The sequence below is a fragment of the Podarcis gaigeae genome (genome assembly GCF_964106915.1).
Source record: "Podarcis gaigeae genome assembly, chromosome: 18".
Lineage (NCBI taxonomy): Eukaryota > Metazoa > Chordata > Lepidosauria > Squamata > Lacertidae > Podarcis > Podarcis gaigeae.
Window position 1 is genome coordinate 6,866,534 of NC_139696.1, and position 23,199 is coordinate 6,889,732.

Below are 23,199 nucleotides of genomic sequence, written 5' to 3' on the forward strand. Positions count from 1 at the left end.
GGTTTCCCCAGCCACTCTGGGCGGCTTCCAACAAAGATTAAAAATACATTAAAATGTCACACATTAAAAACTTCCCTAAACAGGGCTGCCTTCAGATGTCTTCTAAAAGTCAGGTAGTTGTTTATTTCCTTGACATCTGATGGGAGGGCTTTCCACAGGGAGGGTGCCACCACCGAGAAGGCCCTCTGCCGGGTTCCCTGTAACTTGGCTTCTCGCAGCGAGTGAACCGCCAGAAGGCCCTCGGCGCTGGACCTCAGTGTCCGGGCTGAACGATGGGGGTGGAGACGCTCCTTCAGGTATACCGGGGCTGAGGCCGCTTAGCTGACGAGACCCCACCCCAGTGGGAGCACAGAACCTTTTTTAAAGGAGCACGCAAGCGCAGTCTTGTTTCAGAGAGGCCTTTAATTGCAATGGGATCAGTTGCCTGAATCACAAGCAGAGGATGGCGATGGCAAAATTGGCTTCCATGGGGTTACGGTTCCCGGGTTGCACGAAACCAGAGCTGTAGTAACTCAAAGCTTCTGTTCCATGGAGGAACGCTCTTCAACTGGTTTTAGAGCTGAGAATCTTTTGGATACGAAGGCGACGGGTGAGGTGGCGAACGTTGCCAGGACGTGGACCCTTCTTCTCCCCCTCTGCTTTCGGCGTTCCCCGTTGTCGGTGGCCTGGCCCCAGCCGACGGTAGCCCAACCCCTGTCCTGGAAGTGCTAGGTTGAGATAGCCACTGACCCGGCTGGCTTTGGGCCATGAAATCTAGCAGTTCGTCCAGGTTCTCCCGGGCGATGGAGATTCTCTCTCGGCTCTGTAGGATCAGATAGGTTGGCAGATCCCTGAGGGAGGTGACAGAGGACAAATGAGAGTGGAGCTCTTCCATGCTCTGGTAGACCTGAGTCACTTTTTCCTGGAGGTGGGCAGGGAGCTCAGCGACATGCGGCAGGAGATTGCGGTAGGTTGTGTACAACTCGTCAGCCAGGATCCGGGTCATGGTCAAAGCTTTCATCTCCAATTGCTGAAAGAGGGTAGACAGAGTAAGGTTACCAGACATCCCCCTTTCCCAATACTAATATAATAATAATAATTTATTATTTATACCCCGCCCATCTGGCTGAGTTTCCCCAGCCGCTCTGGGCGGCTTCCAATCAAGTGTTAAAAACAATACAGCATTAAATATTAAAAACTTCCCTAAACAGGGCTGCCTCCAGATGTCTTTTAAAGAGAAGATAGCTGCTTATTTCCTTCACATCTGAAGGGGGGGGCGTTCCACAGGGCGGGTGCCACCACCGAGAAGGCCCTCTGTCTGGTTCCCTGTAACCTCACTTCTCGCAATGAAGGAACTGCCAGAAGGCCCTCAGCGCTGGATCTCAGTGTCTGGGCTGGACGATGGGGATGGAGAAGCTCCTTTAGGTCTACTGGGCCGAGGCTGTTTAGGGCTTTAAAGATCAGCACCAACACTTTGAATTGTGCTCGGAAATGTACTGGGAGCCAATGCAGATCTCTCAGGACCGGTGTTATGTGGTCCCAGCGGCCACTCCCAGTCACCAGTCTAGCTGCTGCATTCTGGATTAATTGCAGTTTCTGGGTGACCTTCAAAGGTAGCCCCACGTAGAGCGCATTGCAGTAGTCCAAGTGGGAGATAACTAGAGCATGCACCACTTTGGCAAGACAGTCCGCAGGCAGATAAGGTCTCATCCTGCATACCAAGTGGAGCTGGTGGACAGCCACCCTGGATACAGAATTGACCTGTGCCTCCATGGACAGCTGTGAGTCCAAAATGACTCCCAGGCTGCACACCTGGTCCTTCAGGGGCACAGATAACCATTCAGGACCAGGGAGTCCTCCACACCCACCCGACCCGTCCCCCAAGAACAGTACTTCTGTCTTGTCAGGATTCAACCTCAATCTGTTGGCCGCCATCCATCCTCCAGGCACTCACACAGGACCTTCACTGGTTCTGATTTAAAGGAGAGGTAGAGCTGGGTGTCATCTGCATACTGATGAACACCCAGCCCAAACCTCCTGATCATCTCTCCCAGCATGGGGGAGAGGACAGAACCCCGAGGCACCCCACAAGTGAGAGCCCAGGGGTCTGAACACTCATCCCCCAACACCACTTTCTGGATTTACAAATCAGTCCCCATACAAAAATCCTATCATTCCTATTGAAGTTGAAAAGTGTCCCCGGATTCATTGAAAAAAATCTGGTAACCTTAAGATAGAGCCCTGCCATGGAGGAAAGGGGAGAACTTCACCTAACTAAGGCCAGTGGCATAGCAGGGGTTTCTGGTGCGTAGAGCCATGCAGAGGGAGCAAAACGGATAGAGGATGCATGTGCATTCAACTGCCTAATGGCATCCACATCACACAGGAGATTGCAGCCACAGAGATAAGAAATGAAGAGTCGTTCCATTGTCTGGAGAGTCCACTTCCTGGTTCACAGCTACGGAAGTGCACAGCTGTATTGAAATTGTGCACCCCTAACAATTTTGCGCCCCTGTGGCCCTCCCCACGCTATGCCACCGAATGAGGGCCGCCCTAACACTCCCAGGTTCTCCCCTTTGATTGGCCCTTCATTCTCAGGCTCCGCCCCTTATCTCTCAGGAAGACGGCTTGTTCCCGTAATTCCACCCCTCGCCACTAGAGGCAGTCTGAGGTTGATAGTGCTTCTCAGCTTCCCCCTTCCTAGAAGGGCTGTTTCCGCTGATGGCAACAGTCCATCTGGCCAATTTGCCCCTGGATGTCTCCGTTCCTCACCAAGATACCTCAGGCATTAATGAGAGGGACTTCTGGACGACGCTGGGCTTCTGGGACGGAGCTTCCATCTTTGTATTCCACTGTGGCAAAATGTTTGACAAGCTTTCCGAGACCTTTTGGAAACTGGAATGGCCCGGGCTCAGGGAGTGATCTAGCTGAGAGGGGAAATTGAGAGAGAGAGAAAGAGAGAGGGGGTTACTGCTGCGGCAAAACAAGGAGGACTCTGGCTTGCACAGAAATCCAATTACAGTGGTACCTCGGGATGCAAATGGGATCCGTTCTGGAGCCCTGTTTGCATCATGAAGCAAACGTAACAAGCGATGGCACATCTGCCCGTGTGTGGGTCGTGTTTTGCCGCTTCCGCGCATGCGCGTGATGTCATTTTGAGCATCTGCGCATGCGCAAGCGGCGAGGCCCGGAAGTAACACGCTCCGTGCCGCGGAGCGCAACTTGAACCCGCTCAACCCAAAGCACATTCAACCCGAGGTATGACTGTACCGTATTTTTCGCTCCATAAGACACACCTTTTTCCTCCTAAAAAGTAAGGGGACATGTCTGTGCGTCTTATGGAGCGAATGTATGGTCAATCGCTGGCTCCCTTTCTGGCCCCGACCAGTTGCGCAAGCCTCCATTTTTGAATGGTCTACGGACAGAGACTGTTTGTTTCCCCAGTGACATGGCACCTGGAAGCATAGATTTGATCCAAGGTGGGAAGAGTGCACCCAATTATTCTCTCCGCAGTCTTTACAACCCTGGACAGCATTGTTTTTTCCCTGGCCGCGCAGCTCCCAAACCACACACACAGACCATAAGTTAATACACTCTCCACAGTACAATGGTAAAATGCCAACAACAGATCCTTTGAGAGATTCTTTTTCTGGAGGATTCTCAGAAAAGATACCGTATTTTTTGCTCTTTAAGACTCACTTTTTCCCTCCTAAAAAGTAAGGGGAAATGTGTGTGCATCTTATGGAGCGAATGCAGGCTGCGCAGCTATCCCAAAAGCCAGAACAGCAAGAGGGATTGCTGCTTTCATTGTGCAGCGATTCCTCTTGCTGTTCTGGCTTCTGAGATTTAGAATATTTTTTTTCTTGTTTCCCTCCTCCAAAAACTAGGTGCGTCTTATGGTCTGGTGCGTCTTATAGAGCAAAAAATACGGTAACCTCTGCTGTGCTCTCTTCACCAGGTCTTTGCTATTTTCTCCCCAGCTTAGGTCCTCTCTCAACTCCATTCCCAGAAACCGAAACACTGAGACCTGTTCCACACACTTTCCCTCAACGGCGGAGAATTTGCAGCGAGCCGATGTTCAGCCTCACTTACCATGTTCAACACCTGATCGAGCCGCGAGAGCTGTTCGTTGGTGTTCTTGCGGGTGGCTTTCAGCCGGTGCAGCACAAACCTGAAGGCCCGGTTTCTCAGCTGGGTGGAAAGAAAGTTGATCCTCATGAAGCAGCCCTCCTTGCAGAGGTCGTCTTTCGACGTGTCACGCTCTTCTTTCTTCCCGCCAGCGTCAGCTGAGAAAAACATGCAGATAGGAGGCGCAAGGCGATGCAATTATATGGGGCTCAGATTTGGACTGGCACTCCCCATGGATCTACGGAAGCAGTCCAATCAAAGTTCTTAAGGCAAATTTTCTGTGTTCCCCCGGTAGAATTACGGATCTGGCGTAGGACACACACACAGACCATAAGTTATTACACTCTCCACAGCACAATGGTAAAATGCCAACAACAGACCCTTTGAGAGATTCTTTTTCTGGAGGATTCTCAGAAAATATACCGTATTTTTTGCTCTATAAGACTCACTTTTCCCCTCCTTAAAAGTCAGGGGAAATGTGTGTGCATCTTATGGAGCGAATGCAGGCTGCGCAGCTATGCCAGAAGCCAGAACAGCAAGAGGGATTGCTGCTTTCACTGCGCAGTGATCCCTCTTGCTGTTCTGGCTTCTGAGATTCAGAATATTTTTTTCCTTGTTTTCCTCCTCCAAAAACTATGTGCATCTTATGGTCTGGTGCGTCTTATAGAGCGAAAAATACGGTAACTATTGACTTCGCCTAAACTCAAATCCCCCCGGTTTAATATCCCTAGTGCTGTAAGATTGTCACAAGAGTGCCTGGACTAAAATTGTCTATCAAAAACTTCACTCTTGTGGTTTATCCCCACAACAGCTACTCGTTTTGGGTTACAGTAAAGCAAACAGTCTAATTTCTCAGCGCCTAAATGATATCGAGCGTCGGAACAACTTGGCCGCAATAAGGAAATTTTGCCCATGGTATGACTATTTTCCACCTTCCCATTTCGGCTCTGTGGCACCCTATCTGCATAACCTAGGAATTCTAAAAGATAGACGCGCTTTTACTCTTGCAAGATTGAATGTACTGCCCTCGGCTGGACTTGAGGGACGATTCTAACAGATTCCACAGGAAAAACGCTTATGTCCCTGTGGAGATGGCAGTCCCGAATCGGTGGCGAATGCCCTTCTGGCTTGCCCTCTTTATAAAGACTTGAGGAATGAGATTATCATCCCTCTTTTATCGTCCATTCCTGGTCGCCCAACCACTGCCCCAGTGTCCTTTCTCTCTTGGCAGATCAAGATGAGCAGGTGACAGCAAAGGTGGCAAGGTTTTTAGTTGGGGCAATCAGAATAAGATCCACTATTCGACTATCGAGTCAAAACCCTAAAATGTATTTTATATAATTGACTTTTTATTTCTATTCTTCGTATATCGTATTGTCTTATTTATTTTATAGTATAGTGCCTTGATTATTGCTTTCATTTTATGGCTCAACGGTCTCGTTAGTAAAATTCTTGTTAAATTACTGTTTTAGGGGTTCTTTTTCAAAGTCTGGAACGGATTAATCCATTTTGCATTACAGTGGTACCTCTGGTTACGTACTTAATTCGTTCCGGAGGTCCGTTCTTAACCTGAAACTGTTCTTAACCTGAAGCACCACTTTAGCTAATGGGGCCTCCTCCTGCTGCTGTGCCGCCGGAACACGATTTCTGTTCTCATCCTGAAGCAAAGTTCTTAACCCGAGGTACTATTTCTGGGTTAGCGGAGTATCTAAGCTGAAGTGTATGTAACCCGAGGTACCACTGTACTTTCTATGGGAAAGCACACCTTGGTTTTGGAACGCTTTGGTTTTGGAGCGGACGTCCGGAATGAATTAAGTTTGAGAATCAAGGGACCACTGTATATTCAGAGAATGAGTACATGATATGCAACATTGCTTTAAAGTTAAACGAACAAACAACCTCGGCTGCCAAAATGGTTGCCTATTTCTCACCAGGGCTGGTGTCTGGTAGAGGAAGATAATAATTCAGCCACTCCTCAGATTTTTCCAGGGCTCGGTCGATGGTGTTTGCAAAGACCTTCCCAATTGGAGAGTCCACAAACGAGTTGATGCTATTTGCCATAGAGGAAGTGCTGGCGTCCTTAATCTGTGAGGCGATGTCTTCCATGGCGTCGTGAAACGTCTTGTCTTTTCCCCTCTGGGTGAGCAGAGCCGCTTTGGGCTTGAAGCGCGTCATGTCTGAAGGGGTTGGGTCCACCCTCGCAGGCAAGGCCTAGGAGGTGGAGAGACGTTAGGAGCAGGGATAATAATAATAATAATAATAATAATAATAATAATAATAATAATTTATTATTTGTACCCCGCCCCCATCTGGTTGGGTTTCCCCAGCCACTCTAGGCGGCTTCCATAGAAACCAAAGATACACTAAGATATCACAGATTAAAAACTTCCCTGAACAGGGCTGCCTTAAGATGTCTTCTGAATGTCAGGTAGTTATTTTTCTCTTTGACATCTGGTGGGAGGGCGTTCCACAGGGCGGGTGCCACTACCGAGAAGGCCCTCTGCCTGGTTCCCTGTAACTTGGCTTCTTGCAAAGAGGGAACCGCCAGAAGGCCCTTGGAGCTGGACCTCAGTGTCCGGACTGAACGATGGAGTAGGAGACATTCCTTCAGATATACCGGGCCGAGGCCATTTAGGGCTTTAAAGGTCAACATCAACACTTTGAATTGTGCTCGGAAACGTACTGGGAGCCAATGTAGGTCTTTCAAGACCGGTGTTATGTGGTCTCGGCAGCCACTCCCAGTCCCCAGTCTAGCTGCCGCTTTCTGGATTAGTTGTAGTTTCCGGGTCACCTTCAAAGGTAGCCCCACATAGAGCGCATTGCAGTAGTCCAAGCAGGAGATAACCAGAGCATGTGCCACTCTGACAAGACAGTCCATGGGCAGGGAGGGTCCCCAGTCTAGCTGCCGCATTCTGGATTAGTTGTAGTTTCCAAGTCACCTTCAAAGGTAGCCCCACGTACAGGGACAGGGTTAGACAATATGGTGCCCTGAGCCAGGACAAAAACTGGCCGCTCCTTCCCCAAATACTTCTTTATTTTCGCAATAATTCCGGTTGTTTTTTTAAATGGCTCTTCCCAGTAGGTAAAGATAAAGATAAAGGGACCCCTGACCATTAGGTCCAGTCGTGCCGACTCTGGGGTTGTGGCGCTCATCTCGCTTTACTGGCCGAGGGAGCCGGCGTACAGCTTCCGGGTCATGTGGCCAGCAGGACTAAGCCACTTCTGGCGAACCAGAGCTGCGCACGGAAACGCCGTTTACCTTCCTGCCTATTTATCTACTTGCACTTTGACGTGCTTTCGAACTGCTAGGTTGGCAGGAGCAGGGACCGAGCAACGGGAGCTCACCTTGTTGCAGGGATTCGAACCGCAACCTTCTGATCGGCAAGTCCTAGGCTCTGTGGTTTAACCCACAGCGCCACCCGCGCCCCATTTCCCAGTAGGTACCCATATAAATATAGGTATTATTATTATTATTATTATTATTATTATTATTATTATTATTTGCACCCCATTGGCTCAATGCCTTGTGCAGGGGAACCGCCCGAACCACTCTATATCTGGTGCTGTTGAATGAAGTTCAAGTTTGTGAGTTCGCGCCACTTGGCAGTACAATTTGCAATCTTGAGGGGAGGGAATTTCTTGTTTGTTTTTTAAATAATCAGTTTTTATTCGGAGTTTTCAACATAAAGTACAGCAAAAGTGCAAACTCATCTAAAGAAGAGAAAGAGGAAAAGGAGCAAAAAAACAAAGCAGAAGGAGGATAATAAAGAAGGTGGAAGAGAAGAGAGAAGAGGAGAAAAACGAACAAACAAACAGCCATCTATCACAATTATAGCTTAACCCTTATTCCAAAGACAAAAGAGTGATCCCTCCCAGCTCTCACCTGTTAGATTCTCCCTATTCCCCCTGTATCTGTACAGCGGTACCTTGGTACTTGAACGGTTTGGCTCCCAAACAAAACGGCTTCCAAACCCCGCAAACCCGGAAGCGAGTGTTCTGGTTTGCGAACGTTTTTCGGAAGATGAATGTCAGATGTGGCTTCCAATTGAGTGCAGGAAGCTCCTGCAGCCAATCGGAAGCCGCGCCTTGGTTTTTGAACCGTTTTGGGAGTCGGATGAACTTCTGGAACAGATTACGTTCGAGAACCAAGGTATTGGGTCTAAATTGGTTTTTATAAAGGCAGTTGTTTTTAATTCTTACTCTACCATATGTTTCAGAAAGTTGTTTGTTCGCTCTGCATTTGGACACCTTTGAAGACATAGCTCAGTTGGTTAGAGTACTGATAACGACAAGGTTGCAGATTCGAATCCCCGTATGGGACAACTGCATATTTCCAAGTCTACGAATCTATGATTCTATATTCTAACCAAATATTGCATGGTGGTTTATGAGATCCAAGGAGCAGGACTTTGTATCCTTGGATACAAGAGGACAGGCTGAAACTTTCAAAACTTTGAAACTCAGTTGGTTTTTTTTGGTTTCTTAGACTTCATGAGCCATGCTAGGGGTTAGGGCTATATAAAGGTAAAAAAGCAAAGGACCCCTGGATGGTTAAGTCCAGCCCAAGGTGACATCTCACTTTCAGGCCAAGAGAGCGGGTGTTTGTCCACAGACAGCTTTCTGGGTCATGTGGCCGGCAGGACTAAACCACTTCTGGAGCAACAGGACACCGTGACGGAAACCAGAGCGCATGGAAACGCCATTTACCTTCCCACCACAGTGGTACCTATTTATCTACTTGTGCCGGCGTGCTTTCAAACTGCTAGGTTGGCAGGAGCTGGGACAGAGTGACGCGAGGCTCATCTTTTCATGGGGATTCGAACCGCCGACCTTCCGATCGGCAAGCCCAAGAGGCTTGGTGGTTTAGACCGCAGCGCCACGCGCTCCCCTTATACAATGGTTTTAACTGTCTTTATATGTGCAGTTTTTGAAATACAAGTTTTTGTTGTGAAATCATTTTGAGATGCTTTATAGGAAGTGGTTTGTAGAAGAAATGGAACAATAAGAGTACTGTGCTCTAGCTGGCCAAAGACTACCTTAGTTTCCGGTTGGCTCACAATCTCCTTTCCAGAGTGGGAGGCCATGGGAGGTTCGTAGTTCCTTAGCGATGTTTCCTTAGAGACTTTCTCTGCGGCTGCTTCAGGCTGGAAGCGGAAAGGAATGAAAGGGGCAGTGCTGAAAAGAGGCGCTGAAAGTTGGGGGATTTGGGACAGGCAAAAGGGAAGTACTTATTCACGCAGCACAAACTGTGGCGCTCATTGCCCCAAGATGCTGTGATGGCTACCAATTTGGAGGATTTTAAAGAAGAATTAGGCAAATTCATGGAGGGAGAGGGCTATTGGGACACAAATTCCGGGGTGATGAAAACGGAATGGGTTTTCATGGGCGCACAAGGTAAACACACAAACTGTTAACGGAGAAATCTGAGGGCTCCCTTGGACAAAAAGCAAGGACACCAGCCAGGAATACCAGAGCAAAACAGCAGCCAGTAGGTTTGGTCTTTATTGAAGACCCTCGAGACAGGACTCCCACCTGCCACCAGGTGAAACAGGATGGAAGCCCCAAACAAAAGAGAACCCAAACTTTTATTAGCTGCTAATCCTCATTTTACACCCCCCCAAAACTACATCACAGTTACATCACGGTTACATCATGAAAGGGGAGGTCTGGTGGCCATAATCTGAGCATCCTGGACCCTGCCCCATGGTTCCCCTTGCCCTCCACCAAACACTCACCAAGTGTAACAAAAGAGATATTTACATTTCCCTGTTTCCCAGCCAAGTGAATCACACCCTTTTGTCTTCATCTGGGTTTGTTATTTCTGGAATGGCTACCTGTCTGGCACTCAGGTATCAGGAGGCCAGGGATTATCACTCAGGCAGAGGGGCTGCTGAGGAGCTGAGCTCACATGTCTATATGAATTTCTGAAGTTTTCCTAGTGAGCCAGTACATAGATGCATTTATCAGTGAATTGTTACATTTTGTATTGTGCAGCAAAGGCCCTTTGAATAGATAGGAAGAAACTGTGATGAAGTGTTTTGTGGGGACAAATCACAAAAGTCACAAAAGTGATTGTGCTGATTTTGGTAGTGGGCTGCATGTGCAGGATATCTGCTGGAGGGGCAACCCCCCCCCCAACCTATACATAAATTCCTGCAACAATACGAAACATGTAAAACCATATCTGAATTAATACAGGGCAGCAACCCCAAAGCTCTTTTGACTCTCTTGAACGACCCCAAATATTTCCCTGTAGTAGAAGGAAGTACTCAAACAACAACAACAACAAAAACCCCTTGAATTTTGGGCCATGCTGGGAGTTCGTCTACTTAATAGAAATTATACATCGCTTAGTTGTTAACACCCTCAAAATGGTTTACAAAGAGAGAGAAAAACAATAAAATCATCAGTTAAAAACAGTTGAAAGCAACTATTTTGTTATGTACTGAAGTTCTCACCCTGGGCCAGCAGGGGGATACTGTAGATAGTTATGCAAATGAAGGATCGAAAGTGACGTTCAGTGATTGGATAGTTTTTATGCAAATGAAGGATCAAAAGTGATGTTCAGTGATTGGATAGTTTTAGAAAGTTGCAACAGTTACGTTGTTCTGGAGCTCTATATAAGCAGGCTGACTGAGCTCTTCAGTTCAGTTCTATTCTGGCCTCTGAATAAACAAGAGCTGTTGAAGAATCGCTTTGTCGTCTGATATGTTTGCCCACAACTTAACATAGTTAAAACACATTGGGGGAGATAAACTAAGAACAGATTGAAACACACATCCACACATCTGGGAAGTCTTGCCTAAATACAAAGGTTTTTTAGCAAGCACCGAAAATAGTACAGTGAAGGCGCTTAGCGTCAAGGGGTGGGGAGTTCCGAAGTGTAGCTGCTGGTGGACTAAAAGATCAACCGGAATCCAACAACATCGTTGGGGCCCAGATGTCCCCTGTATATATCCTCATAGCTGTCAACTTACAGATTTGAAAATAAGGGATCAGCAGCCAAAATAAGGGATTTTGCTTAACTTATAAATCAATCCACCACTGATGGAGCCATGGTGCTTTGGTTGCCATGAATGTGTTTTGCAGGGGACTAGATGATCCTAAGGGTCTACAACTCTGACCCAAAGAAGAGTGGCAGACAAAACTGAGGAACGACGTCGAGATGGCAAAGCTTACAGGCAGAATTAGAAACCAGGAAGAGGACCTCTTTAATAAAGAATGGGGAAGGTTTATAATTTAGTTGAAAAGCTTTTGTCAAGAGTTACATACATTGGTAGGATTGACAGAAGACTTGTAGTAAAAATTTGAACTATGGATGGACAAATGATTTATAAAAATAGAGTTATGAAAGGGATGCAGAGGGGGAAATCACTACATTAAGATGCTGCACTGGTTGGAGGGGATGCTAAGCAGCACATCGGGGCTGCCGTCGTCCTGGCGCAAGGAGTTCCATCGGCCCTTCCCTGCCCAAGAGAGAGGGAGGGAGAGAGACTCTCACCCATGCCACCCGTGAGCCTGGCATGAAGCGGTTGCAGCGCGGCCGCAGCTGAAGCGCTGCCCTTCTGCGTCCCTCCCCATCCCCTCCTCTTCCTCCTCCCTCAGCCGCTGCCGCCGCTGCCGCCTCCGGCTTCCCTTGGCAGCGCGGTGGAAGTCTCTCAAGAGAGGGGTTGCCTGCCCGCCCACCGCCACCCGTCTCCTCACGACGTGCCCCTGAGGGGGAAAAGGGAGAGACAGAGACGCGGCAGCTCGTGCGCGCTCTCTCTCTCTCACGCGGCGGAGGACCCTGAGCCACTGCTTCCCTCCTGAGCCGGGTGAGCATGAAACCCGGGAAATTTAAGGGACATTATCAATAAGGGGCAGCGGAGGGACACGGCGCTGGGATAAGGGAGTTTCCCGCCAAATAAGGGACGGTTGACAGCTATGCCTATCCTTGCTCTATAACAGCATTTCTCCAGCTGTTTTTGGACTACAACTCCCATCATGCCTGGGCACTGGCCCTGCTAGCTAGGGATGATGGGAGTTGTAGTCCAACAGCAACCGGAGACCCAAGTTTTGGGAAACGCTGCTCTAGAAGCACGCACCTTCCATAAATTAACAGGGCCTTGCCAGACCCCATTCTCTGGAAGACAGGCAACCTGATAATACGGCACCTTTTCAGCTTTCGCTGCTACTTGAGAAAGCATTCGGCAACCATAAAGACCTGGGGACATTATAAATAAATAAATAAAGAATCACTCTTCACGTTCTCAGGAGCCTCCTTCACTAGAGAGACCCCCCTCCCTATCTCTACTCTGTGGGGATCTAAAACCCACCTCAAGATTTCCTGAGGAGACTAAATCTGCCAGTAGGCGTTGCTCTCCAGACCAGTAGGACTGATAGAAAAAAGAAACATTTACTCAATGGGTAGTTTTTTCCCCAAAGGCCCTTTGAGAGGATTCGTTCAGGTCAAAACCAGCAGAAATAACAAAGCAAAAATGAGTTGTTGTTGTTGTTGTTGTTTTTGCTTTGCATTTTCCTTCCTTCCCCTCTGCAGCTTACTGTCTCTTGAAGAAGTAACAGTCCTGACAAATAATATTTTTTCCTTGAAAAAAAAAAGAATGATAAAAATACGGTACCTTTTCCACCGTCTGGAAAACCGAAAACGCATTTGAGGATGAAGCCCAGGGGATAAGCGGCTCTTCCTCTGACGTCTGCCGAGGGGGGGTCCTCGCTTTCTCTGGTTGCGGATCAGGGCCTGGCATCGGCGGCTGGTGCGTGGCGGCTATTTCCGTGGGGGCTGCTAGCTGAGGTTCCTGGTCCCGTGGCTGTGGAACGACAGGCAACACTTGAGGGGACGGCGGCAGAGAAACATGCGACCCCCTCTCCGTTGGTGGAGTCAGTGGGGACACCCTCTCCCTCTCTATAAGTGTCCTCTCGAATATCACCCACTCGCTCTCCAGAGGTGGCACTGGGGGAGTCATTCGCCCCCTCTGCGGGGGGGTTGGAGGGGGCACCCATTCCCTCTCTGGGGCTGTAAGAGGGGTCACCCACTCCCCTTCTGCTGGTGGCGGTGGTATCATGGGTTCTGGTGGAGGGGAAGACGCCAGCACATATTCCTGTGAGCCCTTCTCTCCCGGTACATTTTCTGCCGATGTTTCCTTCCATTCTTCCTCATCCTAGGGGAAAGAAATCGCTTTTATTTTATTTTTTTAAAAGATATTTATTGAATTTTCAAAAGTTATACAAAAAAAAACAGTAATAAAAAGAAAACACAAACACAAAAAATAACAAATACAAAACTAAAAACCATTTAAAAACAAGTAAAGTTTCATTCCCTTATTTTCTTATATCTTACTTCCCCCCGACCTCCTCATACCTCCCCTTTCTGTATTCCAATTTCTAATTATTAATTCAACAAATCCTCTCCCTTAATTTTCATTTCATTTTAACCTTTTTTTTTCCTTTTTACTTAATCATTACAGCTGAAAACCACTTAATTTCTAAACCAACATCATTCTAACATTCATTAATTTTGCAATGTTTCCTAAGATAGTCCTTAATTTTTTTCCAATCTTCTTCCTATCGCTTTTAGTATGGACTGGCACCGCAGAGCTTCTGACCAAGGAGTTCAATAGAAGCGACAAGTTCTAGTGAAGCAATCTCCTGGGAGTATACAATAATTTTATTATTTATACCCCGCCCATCTAGCTGGGTTTCCGCAGCCACTCTGGGTGGTTCCGAACGGAGTATTTAAAACACGATAAATCATCAAACATTAAAAACATCCCAGTAAAAGGCTGCCTTCAGGTGTCTTCTAAAAGGGAAAGGTACCCCTGACCGTCGACTCTGGGGTTGCGCACTCATCTCGCTCTATAGGCCGAGGGAGCCGGCGTTTGTCCGCAGATTCCGGGTCACGTGGCGAGCAGGACTAAGCCTCTTCTGGCGAACCAGAGCAGCGCACAGAAATGCCATTTACCTTCCGGCTGGAGTGGTACCTATTTATCTATTTGCACTTTGACGTGCTTTCAAACTGCTAGGTGGGCAGGAGCTGAGACCAAACAACGGGAGCTCCCCCCGTCGCGGGGATTCGAACCGACATTCTGATCAGTAAGCCCTAGGCTCTGTGGTTTAACCCACAGCACCACCTGCATCCCCAGATGTCTTCTAAGATTGTTTATTTCCTTGACATCAGGGCGTTCCATAGGGCAGGAGCCACTACCGAGAAGGCCCTCTGCCTGGTTCCCTGTAACCTCACTTCTCGCAGGGAGGGAACCGCCAGAAGGCCCTCGGAGCTGGACCTCAGTGTCCGGGCTAGACGATGGCAGTGGAGACACTCCTTCAGGTATACTGGGCCACGTCACTTTAGGCCTTCAAAGGTCAGCACCAACACTTTGAATTGTGCTCGGAAACGTACTGGGAGCCAATGTAGGTCTTTCAAGACCGGTGTTATACGATCTCGGCGGCCGCTCCCAGTCCCCAGTCTAGCTGCCGCATTCTGGATTAGTTGTACTTTCCGGGTCACTTTCAAAGGCAGCCCCGCGTAGAGCGCATGGCAGTAGTTCAAGCGGGAGATAACTAGAACATGCACCATTCTGGGTCTTAGCATGCCTAAATGTGAACCAAACCACATCCCCACCTAGCTGATTTTTTAAGAAAAAAAAAAACGTACCTCCTCTGGCAATTCCTGATGGGACGTTATCTTATTTTGGGAAGCCCTGTAAGCGGCAAGTTGCTCTTCGAAGGAATGTCGCAGCCCGCTCCCTGGTCCCTCCTGAGAAAAGCTATCTCCCAGTCCCGGGAACAGCTCATATTCTGATATCGTCATTTGCATCACCAGCTCATTCTCATTGGTGCCCAGCAGCTCCTCATCCTGTGAGGGTTGCCTCTCGAGTCTCGATTGAGCTTCTGTGGCTGAAGCGAGAGCATATTGTATTATCTTCCTTGCCCACGAGCCTATCTCGGAGACGCCGCTTACCAGCTCCCCGTCTTCTCCCCAGCCCCATTTCTTTTTTATTACTGTATTTTTTGCTCTATGACTCACTTTTCCCCTCCTAAAATGTAAGGGGAAATGTGTGTGCGTCTTATGGAGCGAATGCAGGCTGCGCAGCTATCCCAGAAGCCAGGACAGCAAGAGGGATTGCTGCTTTCGCTGCGCAGTGATCCCTCTTGCTCTTCTGGCTTCTGAGATTCAGAATATTTTTTCCCTTGTTTCCCTCCTCCAAAAACTAGGTGCGTCTTGTGGTCTGGTGCGTCTTATAGAGCGAAAAATACGGTGGTTTTCACAATATTATAAACAAACAAAAAAACACACAAAACAATCAGACATAAGTCATAGCCTTATTGAAAATTACAGTTATTAACTTTGTTAAGTGACTTCCTCGCTTCCCCTTGGTTGAATTTCATTGCATGTCCTTTTAACGGTTTTTCCAAATCCCAATTTTACTTAAACATTAACATCCTTAGATCTACCCCTTATGGAATTAAACATATTAATTCATCCCTTAACATAAATAAAATCCTAAGCCCATTAAGTATCTGCAAGCTATTTTCAGTTAATTTAACTTAACAAATCTAACTAGATAATCATTACAGTGGTGCCCCGCAAGACAAATGCCTCGCAAGATGGAAAACCCGCTAGACGAAAGGGTTTTCCATTTTGGAGGCGCTTCGCAAAACGAATTTCCCTATGGGCTTGCTTCACAAGACGAAAATGTCTTGCGAGTTCCTGCAGGTTTTTTTCTCCTCCCCCCCTTTTTCTAAGCAGCTAAGCCGCTTATCAGCTGATCCGCTAAGCTGATAAGCCGCTAAAAGCCGCTAATAGCGCTAATCCGCTAAGCTGTCAATGGGCTTGCTTCGCAAGACGAAAAAACGGCTAGACGACGAGACTCACGGAAGGGATTAATTTAGTCTTGCGAGGCACCACTGTAAATTTATACCATTCTTCCTGATACTCCTCCTCCTCCTGGTCGTGGACTCTTCTGGTTAGGTCGGCTAGCTCCGAAAAATCCATCATCTTACCAGCTCCCCGTCTTCGCTCGCCCGCCAGTCTGGTTGGTACTCACTTAAATACCTCGTGGTAGAGGGTTCGAGGCTGTTGCTCTTGGTGGTGGTGGAAATCCTCCGAATGGCTTCATCGGGGACACACAGAATGCTACTTGTGGTGTGAGGGTTTGTCGTCTTCGAAGGCCAGCTTGGGTTGTGCAGGGTAGTATCTGAAAACTGAGAAACGAGGGGTGGGGAAGTTGGTTTTAGAGTCTCCAAACAACCAAAAAACAAGGTTCTGCTTCTTAACGAGAAAAGCGCTGCAGTCCCAGTCACATACCGTATTTTTTGCTCTATAAGACTCACTTTTTCCCTCCTAATGTGTGTGCGTCTTATGGAGCGAATGCAGGCTGCGCAGCTATCCCAGAAGCCAGAACAGCAAGAGGGATCGCTGCTTTCGCTGCGCAGCGATCCCTCTTGCTGTTCTGGCTTCTGAGATTCAGAATATCTTTTTTCTTGTTTTCCTCCTCCAAAAACTAGGTGCGTCTTGTGGTCTGGTGCGTCTTATAGAGCGAAAAATACAGTAATCTTATCTACCTCAGAGACGTCGCAACGGGGGGGGGGGCGGTGTCTGTGGGGGGGGGACGAGAAAGAACCCCACGATGGCCCTCTATGTACTGTTGCTGTATTTAGGCTTTTTTTTATCTTATATTTTGGAAATGTACATCCAGTTTATTTTTCCTTTAATTTTTGGGGGGGAGCCCCAAGAGAGGGGGGCTCTAAGCTATAGCTTGTTTAGCTTATACGTAAATCCGGCACCGGCTCAACCTGTGGATTTCTGCCCAGAAAATACGAGAGAAGCAGGGAAAGTGCTTCCAAGGGGGGAAACAGCCGCAGCTGAGGAATTCGTGTGTGCAAACAACTCGCCTGTCCATCACAGTTCTGACTTTGCTCATTGGCTGTGCTCCATTTACCTGAGGTTTAAATGTTGGCAAAAACACACACACACCTCCCAGAAGTATAGCTGGGGCTATTATGGGATTGCTCAGAGTCCAGGGCCCTAGGCTGGGTGGGAACACCAGCGAAGGAGGCTGTGGGTGCCCAGAAATGATGGCTTGGCGACCCCTGGTTTCGCCAAATAACAAGCCATAGGGGCCAAGTGGTAAAGGTAAAGGTAAAGGGACCCCTGAGCATTAGGTCAATTCGTGACCGATTCTGGGGTTGCGGCACTCATCTCGCTTTACTGGCCGAGGGAGCCGGCGTACGGCTTCCGGGTCATGTGGCCTGCAGGACTAAGCCGCTTCTGGAGAACCAGAGCAGTGCACGGAAACGCCGTTTACCTTCCCGCCAGAGTGGTACCTATTTATCTACTTGTACTTTGACGTGCTTTATAACTGCTAGCTTGGCAGGAGCAGGGACCGAACAACGGGAGCTCACCCCGTCATGGGGATGCCAACCGCTGACCTTCTGATCGGCAAGTCCTAGGCTCTGTGGTTTAACCCACAGCACCACCCACATCCTTTGTTCCAGAGGTCCGTTCTTAACCTGAAACTGTTCTTAACCTGAAGCACCACTTTAGCTAATGGGGCCCCTGCTGCCACCGCGCCGCCGGAGCACTTCTGTTCTCATCCTGAAGCAAAGTTCTTAACCCGAGGTACTATTTCTGGGTTAGCGGAGTCCGTAACCTGAAGCGTATGTAACCCGAGGTACCACTGTATTGTGACGTACAAACCTCATCCTCTTGCGTCTTCGTGCCAGACGTGTTGAGTGGAGGGTCCTTTGATGCTGAAGCCACATGATGTTCGTCCGATGAGCTAACTAGACCCAGAGCACAGAACAAATTAAAGAGCTCCACTATCCCGTTTTCACCTCCTGATAAGAATCGCTTGCAAAAGCTAATGTGCGGAACTGGGTGTAAGTTTGGGGAAATGAGAAAGGAAGAGAGCCAAAATGGCACATCTCTCTCTCTTTTTTTAAAAATAATTTTTTTATTAAGATTTTAAAAGTTACAGAGAGAAAAAAAAAGAAAAAAGTATAAGCAACAGAGAAAAACAAAAAAACAATACATCTAAGAGAAAAAACATCATCAAAAAACAGAAAAAAGAAAAAAGAAATAAAAAACAAGTCAACCCTTTAACTCGCTTACTTGCATTCACTTATTTCCTTGACTTCCTCACACCTCCCATTTTTGTATTCTAATTCAATTAAACATTCCAGCAAATCCTTCCGACCTTGTTTTTATCCTAATAATTTATCTTAACATATTATAATTTTACCTTCTCTCTCTCACCAATTCATTTTTACTTAATCCTTTATATCCTTTCTGCTAAAACCACATACTTTTTCCCCAACACCTTTCTAACATTCCTTAATTTCACAATATTTCTGAAGATAAACTTTAAATTTCTTCCACTCTTCTTCCACCAACTCTTCTCCTTGGTCTCGGATTCTGCCAGTCATCTCAGCCAGTTCCATATGGTCCATCAGCTTCATCAGCCATTCTTCCCGGGTGGGTAAATCTTGTGTTTTCCAATACTTTGCGATGAGTATTCTTGCTGCTGTTGTGGCGTACATGAAAAAAGTTCTATCCTCCTTTCGCACCAACTGGCCGACCATGCCCAAGAGAAAGGCCTCTGGTTTCTTCTGGAAGGTATATTTAAATACCTTTTTCATTTCGTTATAGATCATCTCCCAGAAGGTCTTAATCTTTGGACATGTCCACCAAAGGTGAACAAAATGGCACGTCTATCTCGAGCGCTGCCATACGTCTGGAATTTCCCAGACGTAACACACACACCCCCCCCGCAAAGAAGCTCAACTTTGGCCAAAAATGTCCAGATTTTCACTTTTTGAAACTTCTTTGAATGGATACTTCTCATTGCTCCTCCTCGCTTGAATCCTGACTCCCATTTCTTCCCTCGAGGCCAGCACCAGACTGCTTTTACTCTGTAAAAGAGACCAGCCCCCTCGGTGTGGGGTTTAAATCTTAGCCGCCGCCAGAAACTTCCAAGCAAGATGAAGTTTGCGCCACGTGGAGGTGCTGGTGAGTTTGAGCCCCGCTTTGGGCAAAGGATTCCTGCATCGCAGGGCGGGTTGGACCAAAAAATACTTCGTGGTCCTTTCCAACTCCACAATTTGATCTTTCTTTTATTCTTAATAGGAGAACTATAGGGAGAAAGGAGAAGTGGGGAGGCAGCACAGCAAAGACGTATCCCTTTCCCAGACTCTTAGATGTACCGTATTTTTTGCTCTACAAGACGCACTTTTCCCCCTCCCAAAATTAAGGGGAAATGTGTGTGTGTCTTATGGAGTGAATGCAGGCTTCATGGCTTCAGCGTTGCAAGGCTTTGCGTTGCTTTCGCAACTGGAGAGGCGCTGTGCAGCAGCGGCGTAGCGTGGGTTGTCAGCACCCGGGGCAAGGCAAGTAATTTGCGCCCCCTAACCTGGGGCAAGGCAAGAAGAAGAAGAGTTTGGATTTGATATCCTGCTTTATCAATACCTGAAGGAGTCTCAAAGCAGCTAACATTCTCCTTTCCCCTCCTCCCCCACAACAAACACTCTGTGAGGTGAGTGGGGCTGAGAGACTTCAGAGACTGGCCCAAGGTCACCCAGCAGCTGCAGGTGGAGGAGCGGGGAAGCGAACCCAGTTCCCCAGATTACGAGGCTACCGCTCTTAACCACTACACCACACTGGCTCACAATTTGGCAAGTAATTTGCGCCCCCTAACCCGGGGCAAGGCAAGTAATTTGCACCCCTAACCTGCCGCCGCTGCCAGCTTCTTCTTGCTGCTGCCTGGTCTGGTCTGGTGTGGTTCTCTCCCGCGCTCAGCGCTGTGCTGGGCGGGCGCTGCACTGTCCCTCCCCCAGATAGTCCCTCGCTCTCTCTCTCTCCACTCCGCACGCCTGGCACCCTCCCCCTCCACAGTGGGCGGCAACCCGGCAGCTCGGATCGGATTCGCACAGCCAGCACTGCGGTGAGAGAGAGTGAGCCAGGTAGGGGCAGAGAGCTGCGAGTGCGAGCGAGCGCCCCCCAGATGTTGCGCCCGGTGCAGCCGGCCCCCCCTGCACCCCCCACGCTACGCCACTGCTGTGCAGTTTTCCCTCTGCGCAACGCCCCATCAGCGAAGTGGGAGGAGAAATGGAAGGGGCTCCGTTTCTCCTGCTGCTTCGCTGAAGGAGCGCTGTGCAGAGAGGGAGATAATTTTTCCCCCCTTGTTCTCCCCCTCTAAAACTAGGTGCATCTTATGGTCGGGTGTGTCCTATAGAGCAAAAAATACGGTATTTCTGGGGGATGGGGATCTGGAAGGTAAAAGGCAGATTCGACAGGTAGGTGCGCACGCAGAGTTGGTTCCAGGCCTGCCATCATCAACTATCCTATAATTCAGAGAGAGAGAGAGAGAGAGAGAGAGAGAGAGAGATATTGCAGTTTGCTTTCCTACTCACTATCTGCCATGATCTCTGCCCGACCGGCAGGGCGCAAATCATGGCATCACCAAAGCAACGTCATTTCCCATGCAGGCAGAGGAGACCTGCAGCCTCCCCTCTGAGGAGCAGCACACCCCAGCTTCCCCCACCATTCCATCCATTCCCCCCTTGTGATGCGGTGTGATGTCATAGGTGTGATGTCACAGATCAGGCGCTGGGCCCCTGCTCTCCCTTCCAAGGGGGCACTTTGGAACCGTCACAACCGCTTAGGGGGAAAGGGTAGGTCACCCACAGGGCTTGGAACGGGACGATTTCCAGAAGACCAGTCTGTCTTAGGGCCACCTATTTATTCAGTATTTCAAAGACAGGTAGAATCCTGACTTATTTTTTCTGCTTCTCTCTTCTCTCAGCTGCCACAAACTCGGTTGCTTTGTTCGGCCAGACTGAAACTGCCCCAGGGGCAAGGAACTACAGTGGTACCTCGGGTTAAGAACTTAATTTGTTCTGGAGGTCCGTTCTTAACCTGAAACTGTTCTTAACCTAAAGCACCACTTTACCTAATAGGGCCTCCTGCTGCCACAGGAGCATGACTTCTGTTCTCATCCTGAAGTAAACTTCTTAACCTGAGGTAGCATTTCTGGGTTAGCGGAGTCTGTAACCTGAAGCATCTGTAGCCCGAGGTACCACAGTACTTGTATAAATTGCTTTTGTGGGGAGCATTTAAGTGTCAAAATCCCCACATACAGTGGTACCTCGGGTTACATACGCTTCAGGTTACAGACTCCGCTAACCCAGAAATAGTGCTTCAGGTTAAGAACTTTGCTTCAGGATGAGAACAGAAATCGTGCTCATGCGGCGCGGTAGCAGCAGGAGGCCCCATTAGCTAAAGTGGTGCTTCAGGTTAAGAACAGTTTCAGGTTAAGTACGGACCTCCGGAACGAATCAAGTACTTAACCCGAGGTACCACTGTATATTGGATTAGCAAAACACCCCCCGAATGAACCACATGTATGTTATGTTAGACAAAGAGGAACTCAACTCTTGCTTCCGTGTTTCAAAATCCCATGGGGCATTCAGTCTCCCAATGGCTTCTTTCCCCCAAAGCAGGAATCACCAGGAAATTCCTTGGGTATATTTTCCTTTGTCCCAGTTCCCAATCCCACAGGAGCTAGAGATCCTCTACACGCTACAAATTGCTTTCCTGAATCACTTGATACGCAGGTTGAGACCCTGCCTGCCTGCGCACTGTCTTGCCAGAGTGGTGCATGCTCCGGTTATCTCCCGCTTGGAATACTGCCATGTGCTCTCCGTGGGGCTGCCTTTGAAGGTGACCCGGAAACTGCAACTTATGCGGCAGCTAGACTGGGGACTGGGAGCAGCTGATGGAACCATATAACACTGGTCTTGAAAGACCTACACTGGCTCCCAGGACATTTCCGAGCACAATTCAAAGTTTTGGTGCTGGCCTTTAAAGCCCTAAACTGCCTTGGCCCAGTAGACCTGAAGGAGCGTCTCCACCCCCATCATCCAGCCCGGACATCGAGGTCCAGCTCCAAGGGTCTTCTGATGGTTCCCTGAGAGAAGTGAGGTTACAAGGAACCAGGCAGAGGGCCTTCTCGGTGGTGGCGCCCGCCCTCGCCCTCCCATCAGATGTCAAGGAAATAAACAGCCACCTGACTTTTAGAATGCATTTTCATGTCTGATGCTTTATCGTGTTTTTAATATTCTGTTGGGAGCCGCCCAGAATGGCTGGGGAGGCCCAGCCTTATTATTATTGAATTATCACTATTATTAATGACAGTGATAGGTTACATCACCATGGGTAAAACAGCTCAAATGGAAGAATTCAGGAGACAAGCACTTCTTATGCTATGGTCTATGGGAGTCCGTAATCTGGGCAAATCCCAACCACAATGCAATAAAATAAACAGTATGCAAAAATGTTGTGTATATATTACGCCCATTGCTTTGGTGAGGGTGGGGTCGCTCGCTTTCATCAGATTCCCAAAGGGGTCAGTGTCCTTAAAAAGGTTAAGAGTCACTGATAAGACATTTTTATGGGGTGGGGTGGGGTTTTTGTCCCAGTGCATTATGGACAATTCTGTATCTCAGGCCTCCAGAGTACAGTGGTACCTTGGGTTAAGTACTTAATTTGTTCCGGAAGTCCGTACTTAACCTGAAACTGTTCTTAACCCAAAGCACCACTTTAGCTAATGGGGCTTCCCGCTGCTGCCGCACCACCGGAGCACGATTTCTGTTCTCATCCTGAAGCAAAGTTCTTAATCTGAAGCACTATTTCTGGGTTAGCGGAGTCTGTAACCTGAGGTACCACTGTACTGCACTCCTCAGCAGCCCTGCTCCACACACAGGAATGGGAAGAAACTTAATACTATCCCATATTTCAAGTTCACACTTACCCCAAACTGAAACGCAGACCTCCTTCAAAACACAACTTCTCTGAATTTTGCAATGCCGTTCTCCAGACATGTACAGTGGTACCTCTGGTTACGAACTTAATTCGTTCCGGAATTCATTCTTAACCTGAAACTGTTCTTAACCCGAGGTACCACTTTAGCTAATGGGGCCTCCCGCTGCTGCCGCTGTGCAATTTCTGTTCTCATCCTGGGTCAAAGTTCTTAACCCTAGGTACTACATCTGGGTTAGCGGAGTCTGTAACCTGAAGTGTTTGTAACCTAAGGTACC

General features: G+C 48.2%; 2 protein-coding genes across 8 annotated transcripts in view; both read right to left on the minus strand.

Annotated features, from left to right (window-relative positions):
- The window catches only part of LOC310835517 (uncharacterized protein), a 691,527-nt gene that overhangs the window by 24,270 nt on the left and 644,058 nt on the right, over window positions 1–23,199 (minus strand). The gene's annotated exons all lie outside the window — the stretch shown is intronic.
- LOC310835579 (uncharacterized protein) lies at window positions 385–20,671 on the minus strand. 7 transcript variants are annotated; one of them, XR_014559708.1, is made up of 10 exons: window positions 20,515–20,671; window positions 17,804–17,889; window positions 16,152–16,308; window positions 14,759–15,000; window positions 12,726–13,265; window positions 9,144–9,251; window positions 6,039–6,318; window positions 4,072–4,265; window positions 2,760–2,902; window positions 385–1,009 (listed from the first exon to the last, which is right to left on the minus strand). XR_014559708.1 is itself a non-coding variant. In XM_083720334.1 (10 exons), exons 1-10 carry the CDS (start codon window positions 20,554–20,556, stop codon window positions 554–556), a joined length of 2,244 nt encoding a protein of 747 aa, XP_083576460.1. In that variant the 5' UTR covers window positions 20,557–20,671; the 3' UTR covers window positions 385–553. The 7 variants fall into 7 exon arrangements, 6 of the variants coding, with proteins under 6 accessions (XP_083576460.1, XP_083576461.1, XP_083576458.1 ...); XM_083720334.1 differs by having other exon boundaries at window positions 2,760–2,906; window positions 16,160–16,308; XM_083720335.1 differs by having other exon boundaries at window positions 2,760–2,906.

Excerpts from the sequence above, each read along its gene's own strand:
- LOC310835579 (XM_083720332.1), bottom strand. The coding sequence starts at position 18,981 with ATGGGAGTCAGGATTCAAGCGAGGAGGAGCAATGAGAA. Across the intron at positions 6,319-9,143 it reads TGAGCCAACCGGAAACTAAG|GCCTTGCCTGCGAGGGTGGA; the intron begins GTAGTCTTTGGC and ends TCCACCTCCTAG. Across the intron at positions 1,010-2,759 it reads CCCTCTCATTAATGCCTGAG|CAATTGGAGATGAAAGCTTT; the intron begins GTATCTTGGTGA and ends ACCCTCTTTCAG.